Source organism: Portunus trituberculatus, chromosome 41 (assembly GCF_017591435.1).
Source record: "Portunus trituberculatus isolate SZX2019 chromosome 41, ASM1759143v1, whole genome shotgun sequence".
NCBI classification, from domain to species: domain Eukaryota; kingdom Metazoa; phylum Arthropoda; class Malacostraca; order Decapoda; family Portunidae; genus Portunus; species Portunus trituberculatus.
The window spans coordinates 33,543,926-33,559,486 of NC_059295.1; the positions used below are offsets into that span (position 1 = coordinate 33,543,926).

Consider the following 15,561-nt stretch of genomic DNA (forward strand, 5'->3'; position numbering starts at 1 on the left):
GCTTGAAAAGGATAGCCGAGTGCAAGTTTTAAGTATATATTTGAAAGTCACGCAATGGAGAGCAAATGGAGTAGTGTTATTGTTTGCTCATTAAAAGTGTCCACGGTATACTCAGGTGTCATGGCTGGTGTCACGTGGCTATTAATAATCCATGCACTCTGTCACTGCTGCGGTCTGTCTGTTTTAACTTTCAGTTGAAATAATTTATAATTCGGAGTAATGTAGAGATAAACAAAATAAAGCAAAATAAAATCAGTTGGTTCTGAAATTAAGTGATTGATGGATGAAGCGTGCCGAGTTACTGTAGGGAGCTTTCAAAGACGAGTAGATAAGTTCATGACTTAGGCTGATGACAGATGGGTATTGGTGGATATGTTTCATGCGAGGACTGCGGCGTGTATCCCTCCTGGCTTCCTTCTTACCGCTCGCCTTATGTTCTTATGTTCTATTATTCTGACAAGGTATTGACTGATGGAAGAGACCTGGTGGAATAGTGTTTCATTCTGTCTATCACGACAACAGTTATTGATGCTACACAAGGGAAACTAGAGATATGATTGAAGTGTGTGTGTGTGTGTGTGTGTGTGTGTGTGTGTGTGTGTGTGTGTGTGTGTGTGTGTGTATAGCGTTGTACTTAATGGCTTATAAACTGAAGATTTGTACCATACTTTTCGATAACAAACCGTTCCCAGATGCTTCCCACCACGGCTCCATTAGTGCAGCAGCTGATACATGACCCTTGCGCATTACCGTGCTGCGCTCCCCTTGTGTGTCCCTAGCGTGCGTCCCTAATCTGGGTTATGGAAATACGGAACGAAATATGTTTGAAGCAAATGGAGGCTTACTGGGAACGCTGCCATTCCATATAGACGGCCATCTATTCTTGTTATTATTTTTTTTTCTTTTTGTATATACGTCTCGTCTGGGAGCACAACTTTAAAGCATTTGACCTCGGCGGCTGGCTGCGCTTCGTGTCTTGTGTGACCTCCATGACCTGTGAGACGTGGCTTGTGACAGCTTGTTGGGAAGCCGGCCTGCCCTTGTTGTGTGGAGAGGAGGGCCAAGATTAATTTTCGACTGGAGATTCATTAGTCTAGTCTGTTGTTGTTGTGGTAATGATGTTGATGGAGTAATATTTGTAGTAGTAGCTGTAGTGGATTCAGTTCTCATTGTAGTGTAGCAGAAGAGAATTAGCAGCTGTGGAAATGATTGCAATATCACTACAAGCTCACGCAATAACACAAGCACCATTCGTGGAAACAAGAACACCACCTGTCCTCCTTCCTTCGCTTCCTCCCTCCGCCTCTCCCCCACACCTCCATCCACCACCGGCTTACCTGTTGCACCTGCTTCCCGTGCCTTACTTTCCCCTCAAGTAAAGACCCACTAAACTCGCCTCACGTGCCACATAACATCCTCTTATCTAATGCAGTATTAATTGTCTCTCTCGCCGCCCTCTCTTTATGCCCTTTACTCTCTCTCTCTCTCTCTCTCTCTCTCTCTCTCTCTCTCTCTCTCTCTCTCTCTCTCTCTCTCTCTCTCTCTCTCTCTCTCTCTCTCTCTCTCTCCTTCCGTAAATAACAGTAACTGTACATTATACTTCACTTTCTGGCTCAGTGGCTATTGGGCGACTGTCAGGTGAGCGGGAGGACTTCTGAGTGACTGTCAACTAGGCGACTACAAAGTGAACGACAGGATTAATGAGCGACTGTAGTCAAAGCATCTAACTACACATACAGTACATTCTTCTCGTCGCAAAATTTAACATTGGAATAAAAAAATGATGACTCCTTTACCATCTTCGGAGTCCCCTTCTAACCACATTTCCTGCGACATGTTTGGGGACCGGCACCTCAGTGGGTCTTTTTTTATATTTTTTTTTCTCTCTTTTTTATCACAGTTTTTGTTGCTCTTGGCCGGATTTCCCTCTTACATAAAAAAAAGTGTAAGGACAATTGATAGACTGTTAGATAATAGAAACATTTGAAATTTTGTTGGATCTGTTTGAAATGATGAAAACTATGACGAATTGACACGAGTTGGTGAGTAAGTGGATCAAATTTATACGTGTGGACTACCTGAATGATAGTAGAGGATGAGGATATCTACCACGGTGCCCGCTTGAGATGTGGAATATGTAGAAAATAATGGCAGATGACTTTTGACCTATAATGACGCAAAAAAAAAAAAAAAAAATAGTCGGTGTATTGAATTAGACAAAATGATAAACTAGAGAAGCGTACAGAATGACAGTAAAGGCTTCAATACTCCAGATATAAGTTGTTCCATGATAAAGTTAGTGTCTCAGTTATATAAATCTGATTCATCACAATGTATACAGTTTATGCGTGATGTATGTGGTAGCCAGCAGAGCAAACACTGAACCTGAACGAAAAGAATAAAGAAAGTGGTTGCAGGCTATCAAGAATTCAAGGATGATGGTCAGATTCGGATTCGCGGCATGCAGTGTTGTTCCTTAATTTAAAAACTGCATAATAGTCTCTCTAAACTTATTTTAATAAAGCCTGTATTTTTGTCATCAATAGACCAATAATTGTGTGTGTGTGTGTGTGTGTGTGTGTGTGTGTGTGTGTGTGTGTGTTATTGTCAATAGTATAGTTTATTATTTACATAATGAAAAGTTTTGTTGCCTAATTTATCTCCCAGTTGAGCGCCGCCTGGTCTTCCTGTCGCCCAGCTGACTGTCGACCAGTTAATGTAGTCGCACAGTTGCCTCTGAAGCCTTGTATTTTGCATCTAGTATTTTCGAAAGTTACTGTTGTCTCTATTTACGTACATACCAAGTTACCATCCGCAAGGCTTGTTATATAGATAGATGGACTCTACACTCTACACTAAATACATTCTACACAAAAAATAAAAGACCTCAAAAAAAAAGTATGAAAAGAGAAAAATGTAATCTATACTTCACGTTACTTCACTAGAAAGACTTATTGTTGTGTGAAATCTCCATGTTAATTGTTTGTAATCCGGCCATCCATCGCCACATTGTTTTCCTTAACTCCATCCCGTGCACATGGTTCGAGCGAATCAGCATGCTGGTGATCCTCCTCAACTGCGTGACCCTCGGAATGTACCAGCCGTGTGTGGACGAGTCGTGCAGTACCAACCGATGCAAGATTCTCCAGGTGAGTCTTAAACACTTCTCTCCTATACTGTCTGTGCCACTAACCATTTCAGTACCAGGACATTTTTCTTTTCTTATTATTCTGCTTACTAGTTGGCTTTTTAATACAGCTCCAGAAACTTTTGTGGGAGATTAAAATAGTGAAGACTGTGGCCATTAATCTTCTGACGCCCATAGATCCTTCCTAATGTAAATAAAATCGTCTAATACCCAAAACTCAAGGTAAAAACGCGTCCTAGTAATGAAGGAGTTAAAGAAAAGGGTAAAACTTAGACAACATAGATTTCTCTCTCTCTCTCTCTCTCTCTCTCTCTCTCTGGTAATCACTTGTGGGCGCCGATCATGAGTGGTGTTGCGTTGTATTGGTGCCTGTGTGTATTATCTCAAGGACAGCTGCGTTTCGTATTGCTCAATGATCCTTCTCGGCATTCAGGCATTAATTTGTTGTTAATAATACAGCTTAATGTAAAGTGGCGGGAACGTGAGTAGATTATGAATGAAGTGGGTCAATTTCATGAATAATGTACTTTAAGCTGCTTTACTGACGTCACCTGAGAGAGAGAGAGAGAGAGAGAGAGAGAGAGAGAGAGTGGGGGAGACGGTGTGTTGAATAAATAAAGGGAATTAGAAACCGTAGAAGAGAGAGAGGAAGAAAATTGAAAAAAAATGTAGTCTGAAAAATTAAAATGTCCAAAAATGAGAGAGAGAGAGAGAGAGAGAGAGAGAGAGAGAGAGAGAGAGAGAGAGAATATGTACTGTAAACTCTCATATATCACCTTCCTCCTTAGAATTATAAAGATTAATGATCCCTTCCCCACTACCATCACCTTGTTGAAGTATTCCCAACCGAGGCTGTATCTTTGACAATCAGCCACAGTAATCCATTCTCAGTGAAATATTGTGCGTATTGTGTCTCTTACTTTCCCTCTTCTCTTAATAATCAAGCACTAGGATCGTTTAACACTGCTTAATTTATACGAGTTTCCTTAGACGGCTTGACTGAAGGAAAAGAATATAACTAGAAACATTTAAACAGTTACATATAAATTAGTCTATCACTGCTTTTGTTGTCCGTGGCGCCTTTTGACTTCACTACACATTGATTGGAGTTTAATGCTGCTTAGTTTGTATGAGTTTCCTTAGACGGCTTGACTGCGGGAAGAAATAGAACTAGAGGCATATAAACAGGTTTGTGGTCAGTTGCTTCTTTTAAAACCACTACACATTGATTGGAGTTTGACATTGCTTGGTTTATACGAGTCTTCTTAAATGATTTGACTGAAGAAAGAAATATACCTACAGACATTTAAACAGGCTATGTTAATCCATCATTGCTTTTGTCGTCAGTGGCGCGTGTTGAAACCACTACACATCTGCATTATTTTATCTGTTTTTACGTACAACAACGCCCTGACTATACACGATGAAGCCTCTGAAGGACATAAGCATCCTCTTCCTTAATACACAGCTCTTGTCCCAGAAATGCAAGTATGGGAAACTTAGTACGAATGGTGACACACTCGTATCTAAGGCTAACCACTAAACACATCATCGGGAAGTGTACCTGAGTAAAAGCTGAAGACACTTAGACCCGTATTTACAAACGGCTTGCTCTCTCACCACGACAATTTTCCAAGGCTACAGAAATGACTGGCGTTTTTTTTTTTTTTTTTTTTTTTATTTAGACAGTTTCTCCTTTCAGTAAACTAGAAATCTTTCCAGTCCATCACCAGAATCACAAAAATATTATAGAAAGAAAAAAAAAACACGATTATCTTCAACTAGAATTTACTAGAGCCTTTGAAAGAACAGTGATGGTAACAGAGCAAAGCGTTTCAGAATATGGGCTTTATTTGCTTACTTCATCAAAAACCTCTCGAAAATAGTACTATTTCGCCTTAACCTCTTAACCCCTTCAGTATCATGACGCATTTTCATATTCATTCTATTTACTATTTGGTTATTTTATACGGCTTCAGAAACTTATGTATGGATTAGAATAGGGAAGACTCTGGCCATTAATCTTCTGACCTCCATAAACTCTTTCTAATGTCAATGAAATCATCTAATCTCATCCAAAACTCATGATAAAAATGTATCCCAATACTGAAGAGGTTAACAGCAATGACGTCCACATAAGCTTAATGAAATGTCCTGGTGTAAGTTTGTTTTTTGTGATATTTTAGTGTTATTATCGTTGTGGGGACGCCATAACCATAGCAACCGATGGGTTTGCTCTTGTCCAGCGCAGGCAATTCTGAATAGGAAGGTGAAAGTAAGAGCAACGTAAGTAGCAATGTGTTGAGCCGCCGCCTTCCTTCCAGATGTTTGACGACGCCATCTTCGCTTTCTTCGCGGTGGAAATGGTGATCAAGATGGTGGCAATGGGCTGGTCGGGCAAGGGCTCCTACATGGCTGACTCCTGGAACAGACTGGACCTCTTCATTGTGGTGGCTGGGTGAGTCTGTCTGTCTGTCTGTCTATCTGTCTGTCTCTCTGTTTCTGTTTGTCTATTACCTCGTCTTTACTGAGGTGTGTGTGTGTGTGTGTGTGTGTGTGTGTGTGTGTGTGTGTGTGTGTGTGTGTGTGTGTGTGTGTGTGTGTTATCTCCTGTTTGGGTTCCCGTGTCGCAGCTGCACACACACACACACACACACACACACACACACACACACACACACACACGTGTGGTGGTTAGCACGCTCGACTCACAATCGAGAGGGCCGGATTTGAGTCCCGGTAAGCGGCGAGGCAAATGGGCAAGCCTCTTAATGTGTAGCCCCTGTTCACCTAGCAGTAAATAGGTACGGGATGTAACTCGAGGGGTTGTGGCCTCGCTTTCCCGGTGTGTGGAGTGTAGTGTGGTCTCAGTCCTAACTGAAGATCGGTCTATGAGCTCTGAGCTCGCTCCGTAATGGGGAAGACTGGTTGGATGACCAGTAGGCGACTGAGGTCACGGTGAATTACACACACACACACACACACACACACACACACACACACACACACACACACACACACACACACACACACACACACACACACTCTCTCTCTCTCTCTCTCTCTCTCTCTCTCTCTCTCTCTCTCTCTCTCTCTCTCTCCGTTGTTGGCTGTCTCGTCAGAGACTTAACTCCTGGAAAATTCAACCTTTCTGCTGTTTACTTTTTCATACCTCTCTCCCGCTCTGTTTCTTTCATTATTTCTTTCTTTCTTTTTCACTTCTTTCATATTGTAGTTCTTTTTTTGCAGTTTGGGTCTTCCTCACTTTATCCTTTATCATTTGCACCACTTTCGGTTTTTTTTTTTTTTTTTTTTTCTCCAACTATCCTTCCCTCTTTTTCAGCCGTTTTCTTCTTCTTCTTCTTCTTCTTCTTCTTCTTCTTCTTCTTCTTCTTCTTCTTCTTCTTCTTCTTCACCACCACTACCTCTCTCCTTCTCCTCCTCTTCCTCATCCTCGTCCTCTTCCTCTTCCTTCATGTGTACTCGAACTCCACCTCTCTCCTTCCTTCAAACCTCACCTCTTTTGTTTACACCCTCCTCCCTTGTTCCTCCGCGTGTCCTCCTCCTCTTCCCTCCTCTTCCTCCTTCTCTTCCCTCCTCTTCTTTCCTCTTCCTCCTTCTCTTCCCTCCTCTTCCTTCCTCTTCCTCCTTCTCTTCCCTGCTCTTCCTCCTTCTCCTTCCCACCTGGCCACGGTCACCTGTGTTCTGTAATCAATATGGATTTGAAGCCGAGAGAGCCTCAGATGGTGTGGTCTCGCCCTCGTGCCGCTGTGCTTCCTTCCTCTCAGTTTAGCAGATACATAGATCGGTGGGCAAAGGGATGGACAGTCAAGTAGGTGGATGGGGATGAATGGCTACGTAGTTAGATAGATAGATAGATAGGCTGGTAGGTAGATTGATAGATAAGTACATGTATAGATAGATAGAGTAGTTGACTGATACATGGATACATAGGCCCATGTTTCGAAACACTTCCTTGCCGCATCTTCACTATTTTCAAAGGGCTCTAGGTGAAGTAACGCGGGTTTTTAAGGATGTTTCTGTTAACCTAGTGACATGTTAACAGGTTTTCTGCATTATCAACAGGACAAATACTCTTTAGAACTTGGCCAATCGTCTCTGTAGGTCTTGACAATGGTGGCAGTGAGAGAGGGAAGCGTTTCTGAATATGGCGCGTAGATAGATAGACTAGATAAGATATTAAATGTGATGGATAAATGGTTGTTTGATATAAAATAGTTTGGTAAGCGGAAAGATGGACATATATATATTGACGAATTCAATGATATAAAGATTAAACAAGAGAGAGAGAGAGAGAGAGTTTTATATGTGTGTGTGTGTGTGTCTGTGTGAGGGGCGTAGTAGTAAGTAGGTACGGGATGAAGTTGACGAATTGTAGCCTCCCTGTTTTCGTGTGTGTCGTGTGAGTTGAGGCTGCGTTTCTGGGAGTGTATTTAGTTTACATCATTCTCAGTGTACAAGTGTATGTATACATTATCTTTGAATATTTACTCCTATATCATGCGTGTTTGTGTCCTGGGCCGGCAGGGGACTGGAGTACTTCTTGGCCATGGAGGACATGAACCTTTCCGCCATCAGGACCATCAGAGTGTTGCGACCACTGCGGGCCATCAACAGGATCCCTAGTGAGTCCCGATATGTTCCTCAGAATATTGTTATTATTGTTATTGTCTTTATTATTATGTTTGTCATCCTTGGCCACTTCCCTTCCTCCCACAGGTATGAGGATACTGGTCATGTTGCTCCTTGACACACTGCCCATGCTGGGGAATGTGTTGCTGTTGTGCTTCTTTGTGTTCTTCATCTTCGGCATTGTTGGGGTGCAGCTGTGGGCAGGGATGCTTCGTCAGCGTTGTTTCATTGACCTGCCGCAGAACGTTACAGTGCCGCCAGGGTGGGTAGCTCTCCTCTTTCTATGAATCTCTCTCTCTCTCTCTCTCTCTCTCTCTCTCTCTCTCTCTCTCTCTCTCTCTCTCATATCCTGGTTTCCAAGTGATCTATGTTTTAGAGCTCTTCCTTTTGCATTACATTCCTATGATTACAGTAAGTTTCTCTAGTCGATTCCAATCCTTTCTTTGAATATGGATGAACACATTAAGAATGTTGTTAGCTCACCCCATGCAATTAGGTACAGTACATTTCAGTTCCTATCTCTCTCTCTCTCTCTCTCTCTCTCTCTCTCTCTCTCTCTCTCTCTCTCTCTCTCTCTCTCTCTCCTGTGTGTTGTTGATGCTTTGGTATATATTTGGTATTGTTGTCATTGTTGATGTATGGTGTGGAATGCTGTATACAGTATATGAAATGGTGATGGGTAGAGATGAATGAATGATCTGCATTTATTTGTGTGCGATGAATATGTACAGCAGATTCTTGTTTCCTCAGTTTCCTTTGTATCCTTAAATATTTACAGTACAAAATGTAAATGTATGTGGCATGCCCAATACTAACATTTTGGAAACAGTGGTGGAAATCCATGATTGAAACTCTCCTTTTGCATCAAGTATGAAGGTTCTGGCAGTTCATCACCAAACTGAACCACTTGTAAAGTAATGCAGGTGTGGCTGCCACTCAGTGAATTCTTGGTGCTGAGATAACTCTTGCTGGTCACTCTAAGAAGATAAGAGAATATATGGAAGTAGTTTTGGTATGGGATTCTTGCTTCTTTTGCCTTTATGAAATCAGTAAAATAATCTTTTGCCATAGTTGGTAAAGAGTTGATTATATTGTATCCAAGGAGGTTACTGGAAGTGGATGGTGCATGTCTGAGGCCTTTAATTTAGACCACTTTGTTTGGGCAGAATCACTGAGCCCTGGTGCCCAGCACTCAGCACTCACCCTCACCTGACAGACTCCACTGGAAATGGATTTCTGTTGCTGTCAGTCCTGCATGGTGGCAGCCATGTCATGTGCCTCTTTTACTTTGTTGTTGTATCATTGTTGTTGTTGTGGCTGTTGTTGTTGTTGTTCTTTTCATTAGGTGTGTGTATGTGTGTCTGTGTGTGTTTGAAAGAGATGAAGAGAAAGAATTCTGTGTTTTATGTATTATCAAAAGAATCTCTCTCTCTCTCTCTCTCTCTCTCTCTCTCTCTCTCTCTCTCTCTCTCTCTCTCTCTCTCTCTCTCTCTCTCTCTCTCTCTCTCACCAGTAATGGTAATAGTCTGTCAGTTTCCTATTTCAGGTGCCCCAGTTAAACTTTAAACTTAGGTTGTAGGTATTCTTCTTAATAACACATGAACAAAGTTTCTTCTCTGTAGATGAGTGAATGTAATATCTTTTCCTTTTTCCTACATGTTAGTCCTGAATTGATTTGTATGTTATTTTTCAAACATATTACAGCAGTTGATGTTTTGTTGCACTTGCCATAACATTTTGATAGCAATCTGTAGAGTACACACTTTTACAGCATTCTTTTTCTCATTTTGTTTTGTATTTCTAAAATATATGATAAGTTCACTCTCTTTTTAACATATATATATATATATATATATATATATATATATATATATATATATATATATATATATATATATATATATATATATATATATATATATATATATATATATATATATATATATATATATATATATATATATATATATATATATATATATATATATATATATATATATATATATATATATATATATATATATATATATATATATATATATATATATATATATATATATATATATATATATATATATATATATATATATATATATATATATATATATATATATATATATATATATATATATATATATATATATATATATATATATATATATATATATATATATTTATTTATTTATTTATTTATTTATTTATTTATTTATTTTTTATTTTATTTTATTTTATTTTTATTTATTTTTTTTTTTCACCGTTGCTTCTACATATTTCAGTGTTATCTTTTGAAATTTAACTAGATTATTGAAATGTTTCCTACATTTTTCAAGACCGTAATGTAGATATTTTGTATATGTATATATTGATGGATATTTTGTTAAACCTCTTTATAAGACATCCCTGTCTATATGTATGTCTCTGTAGTGTGTCAGGACTTTGCCTCACTGAGGGCTTTAGCAATACATGAGATACACCTTCCCACATAATGGAAACAGTTTGAATCTGCACTGTTTAAACAACACAATTTACCTATAACTTGACCATTCATTCTGTTGTTGTTATCATTTCTTTCAGATTAAAGCCAATTTATTATGCACTCGTCAAGCCCAAAACGTAAGATGTCTGTCTCATAACTTAAAGGAGTCACCATAACAGCTGTTTCAAAAAAGTTTTCACCGAGTCTTGAAAATTTTTTAATATGCATATGTTGAATTGTTATTGAGTTGTTTCCCAGCCTTAGTAAGCACATCCTCACAATATCTCTGTCAATATTTTTTTTTTTTTTTTTTTTTTTCATATATGGTCTGGTACTTCCATTAGGAATTTTTTGTTAAGGAAGTGAATTGATATTGATTAATATATTGAAGACTTTATTAATTAGATATTTCTCATCTTATATGATTTTAATTTATTTATTTTTATCATTGATATTTATTGTGTTACATGGTCTTGCTGAAAATGTGCATACTATCCAGATAGTTGTCAGGTCTCATTATGAAACATTAACCCTTAATGGAGGTTGTTTGAACAACCTCTTATTAGATCTCAGTGGAAACTTTGCAACAGTAGACAACTTCATCCAAGCAGGATGTCACCACCACTGTTATGATGGCTCCCGTTGTTGTGTACTGTGGCCTGCGCTGCTGTAGGCTCTCCTGCCAATAGTCTTCATCTAGTCACCTGACTTACCTTAACCAGTATTTCAAGTAGAATATCTAGTTGAAGTATTTTATCAGTGATAGAGTGGCTTTCTACTGCTACTATTGTATTACTACTACTATTACTACTACTACTACTAGCTACTACTAACTACTACTAACTTACTACTGCTACTACTACTACTACTACTACTATTGCTGCCTCTACTACTGTACTAATATTACTACTACTGCTACTACTGTAATTACCATTGATATCAGTCCTAGAGCCAGTCCATACATGCTGATGGAAGTAGAAGTAATGGGTAGCTAATAGAGGGATGTACCTTGAGTAGGGTTGCCTTGTGCAGTAGTTTTCTTGGTGCATTAAATTAAAACTTTCCTCCTTGAGACCACTTTGGAAGACCAAACATAATGCTCAATACTGATTCAGCTTAGAGACAGGAATTTTATAGGGTAGGTAAAGAAAACATGCTCAATTGTATTTTAGTCATAGTGTGTAGAGAAGTATATGTCTTTTAACATGAATATAGAAATAACAACATTGAGAGGAGCTTAAATACCTCTTAAATTCTTAATACTAGTTTAAATCCAACAGTTTTGCTACCTATATTTTACTGTCTCTCTTGTTCCACAATTTGCATTTCATTGGTCACATTTTGATTCTGTAATCACAACATGGAACTATCATGTCTTAATACTGCCCAGTGAACCTGTATCTATACTACACTGTTTTTACACACTTTTTTCACTTTTATTTTAACTCTCTCTCTCTCTCTCTCTCTCTCTCTCTCTCTCTCTCTCTCTCTCTCTCTCTCTCTCTCTCTCTCTCTCTCAGTTTTTTTTATTTATCTTTATTTGACTAATTTCTTAATTTTCTATTGTTTGTTTATTTTTTTTTTCTTTTTTCTTTTAATTTTATTTATTGTTATTATTATTTATTATTATTATTATTATTATTATTATTATTATTATTATTATTATTATTATTATTATTATTATTATTATTATTACTACTACTAATTTTTTTTCTATATTTACAAGGCCTGTCCTTCCCTGTTGTTAGATTTATCACTCATCACTATACTTTGGTCACTACTTTGGTGACTTCCTGATTCCATTAAATATTCAGGATCCAGACACATCGTCACACAAAGTAATTTCTTCTGGGCTGCACTCACAATACTACAGTGACCAAAGAGAATGTGTGTGTGTGTGTGTGTGTGTGTGTGTGTGTGTGTGTGTGTGTGTGTGTGTATTTACCTAGTTATAGTTTTACAGGCTTTTACGCTTATGTGGCCCCGTCTCCATATCAACAGTTATCCAATTTTTCTTTAAAACTATGCACACTCGTTGCTGTCACCACTTCTCCACTCAGACTGTTCCACGTCTCAACACATCTTTGCGGGAAACTATATTTTTTTATATCTCTTAGACATCTTCCCTTCCTCAGCTTTTTACTATGCAATCTTGTGCTTCAACTGTCATATTCTTCTCTCAGGAGCAGTTTCTCATTATCCACTTGGTCCATTCCGTTGATCAATTTATAAACTTGTATCAGATCCCCTCTCTCCCTTCTCTGTTCCAGAGTTGGTAGATCCATAGCCTTTAGTCTCTCCTCATATGTCATCCCTTCAAATTCTGGAACCATTCTTGTAGCCATATTTTGTAGTCTCTCCAGCTTCTTTATGTGTTTCTTTTTATGGGGTGTCCACACTGTGTGTGTGTGTGTGTGTGTGTGTGTGTGTGTGTGTGTGTGTGTGTGTGTGTGTGTGTGTGTGTGTGTGCACATGTTTTCTTCAGTAATGTTTGGGTGTAAGTCCTAAAAAGGTGGAATGAATATGGTTCATCACGTGAACACACATCAGTGTTAGAGGTGGAATTAACATGCAAAAATCATGTTTTGTGTGTGTGTGTGTGTGTGTGTGTGTGTGTGTGTGTGTGTGTGTGTGTGTGTGTGTGTGTGTGTGTGTATTGCAAGATAGTACTTTCATTGTGTGTTACAAATTTTGATAAATTGATTTTAGTACTTCTATAACTCACACTGCTCATTTTGAAATGTTATTCTTCTCTAAAAGTGTTTGATGGTGTAGGAATGCAATTTGTAAATACATATATTTGGTGTTGCTCATTGGTACCTCTACTTTCCACCATTGCAAGGAATGTAGTGCACTATTTTCTGTGTAAGATGTAGGTAATATGTATTTGTTATGGCTAAAGTTTTATGGACTGCAACTGTTTATGTCTGTCATGCCTGTGTATGAATGGTAAATTCAGATATCAGGCCATCATCATACCTCAACTTTATTAGGCACTGAAGGTAATGAAAAATTTGAATTGTTAGAATTTAGAACATTTGTACATTCTTCAGAGTTTATATAAGATTGCCTATGATATTTAGAATCAAAATATTACATGATTCATAGTCATATGTATTGAATAGCAACTGAATGACAAATGGTTATTATTTTATTTTTTTGTATATATATCATAAGCAATATGTCCTTTCAGTTTAAACAGGGAACAAATCTGAACCTCTTCTTTCCCCTTCACCATTCTGAGAGCTGCACATGATGAGAAGATACTTGGGCAGATGACAACCTGCCCAGAAGTTCATTGGCTTTGCTGCAGTGAACACTGTATTTACATTTTTTATGATTTAGGTGTAGCAGCTCCAAGGCTTTTTCCCTTAGTATCAGTAGGTAGGTGTAGTGAAGTTGAGGCTTTAGCAAGACAAATCCAGGCAGGATGTTGACAGCTGCAATGGTAGATTTCATATGTATGTATACAGGGCTCAAGGGGTTGAGTGTATATGTGTGTGTTAATATATATATATATATATATATATATATATATATATATATATATATATATATATATATATATATATATATATATATATATATATATATATATATATATATATATATATATATAAAATAGCAATATAATGTAGCAAGTAAATTTAGCTTAATAATATACTGCCTGTATACTTGTATGTAATAGAAAGAAGTTTATTTCATTTGTACTTTTGTTAATGACAAGTGCATTACGTACTTACAACTTGAGATAAGAAAAAAAAAGATAGGGATGAATTGTTTGCACTTTGAAGGTTTGGTAGCGACAGCATGGAGTATGGACTTCTTAGTTTTTGTTTTGTTGATATTTACTTGGTCTTTCCAGACCTATCACTTCATATTATCAAGTGGCTGAGCAAGAAAGAGATTACATCTGTGCCCTGCCTAAGGACAATGGCATGCATCAGTGTGACAATCTTCCACATTCTCGTTACAATGGTGAGGCTCCCATCAACACAGTGAAGTGACCTTTCTCTCACTAACACTTCTTTCATATTAAAAAGAATTTGTTTGGTTTGTTTTGGCAGGTTTATATATATATATATATATATATATATATATATATATATATATATATATATATATATATATATATATGTATGTATGTATGTATATACAGTGGAGACTCGAACGTCTAAACTCTAAATAGTCGAACGCAAAAGTTCGACTTAATACTCGAAAAGATACCTATTAGTCGACGTCCGTCCACATGGCTGTAAACCAAAAAGGCCTCATCCTTCCCGCTGCCCTACGCGCCCCACCGGTCCACCGCAGCCAGTTGACCCCTCGCTGTCGTAGGAATAACGTTGTCCTGTGCTTTCATCCTTCCCGCCGCCCAACGTGACCTACCGGTCCACCGCAGCCAGTTGATCCTTCGCTGTCGTAAGAATAGCATTGTCCTGCGCTTTGTCTCTGGAATTTTTTGCATTTAGAAGCTTACAATGGCACCGAAGAGGCTTGTTAGTGATGAGAATAAGCCTACAAGAAAGAATGTAGTGACAACCATCGAAAGGAAAAAGGAGATTATTGATAAATACGAGAAAAAAAGAAGAACTGATCTTGCAGCTGAGTACTGTATGGCTAAATCTATAGTAGCCACAATACTGAAGAAGACAGAGCTCATTAAAAAAGCTGATGTGGCGATTGGTGTGAAAAGGCAATTTAAGTGACCTGTGGCAGTGGAAGAAATGGGAAAATTGTTGATTGGATAAACCAAAGGCAGATGGCTGGTGATTCTTTGTCAGAGGACATAATTTGTGCGAAGGCTAGGCTGCTGCATCGTGATCTTATTTCTGATACTACATCTGACTCCGATGATGATTATAAAGCAAGTAAAGGGTGGTTTGTGAATTTCAAGAAAAGAGCTGGAATTAATTATGTTGTGATGCACGGCAAGCCCGCAAGTACAGACAGAGTTGCCATTGAGTAATTTGTGCCTGAATTTAAGAAATTTGTGAATAAGGAACACTTAAGCCCACAACAGATCTTTAATTGTAATGAAACTGGCCTGTTTTGAAAAAAGAAAAAAAAAACTACCAAACATGATCAATATAACAAAGGAAGAGAAGTGTTTGCCAGGACACAAGCCCATGAAAGACAGGCCAACCCTGCTTCTGTGCACTATTGCTAGCGGCGACTGCAAAATTAAACCACTGCTTTTTTCTAAACTTGGGTTTGGCAATGGCTGGAACGAATTACCTGATTATTAGGTATCAATAGTCGAATTTTTTAATACTCGAGTGGC

At 38.1% G+C, this 15,561-nt stretch overlaps 1 protein-coding gene across 20 annotated transcripts in view; it reads left to right on the forward strand.

The window, feature by feature from the left end:
- LOC123517066 (voltage-dependent T-type calcium channel subunit alpha-1I-like) overlaps positions 1-15,561 on the forward strand; it is a 467,781-nt gene that overhangs the window by 322,271 nt on the left and 129,949 nt on the right. For 17 of the 20 annotated variants that reach the window (XM_045276903.1, XM_045276900.1, XM_045276894.1 and 14 more), the window contains exons 2-7: positions 3,038-3,149; positions 5,473-5,606; positions 7,697-7,794; positions 7,889-8,063; positions 10,376-10,414; positions 14,143-14,255. In XM_045276903.1, coding sequence (XP_045132838.1) covers positions 3,038-3,149; positions 5,473-5,606; positions 7,697-7,794; positions 7,889-8,063; positions 10,376-10,414; positions 14,143-14,255 — 671 coding nt within the window. The remainder of the gene's footprint in view (positions 1-3,037; positions 3,150-5,472; positions 5,607-7,696; positions 7,795-7,888; positions 8,064-10,375; positions 10,415-14,142; positions 14,256-15,561) is intronic. The other 3 variants (XM_045276899.1, XM_045276904.1, XM_045276914.1) reach the window with 1 other exon arrangement.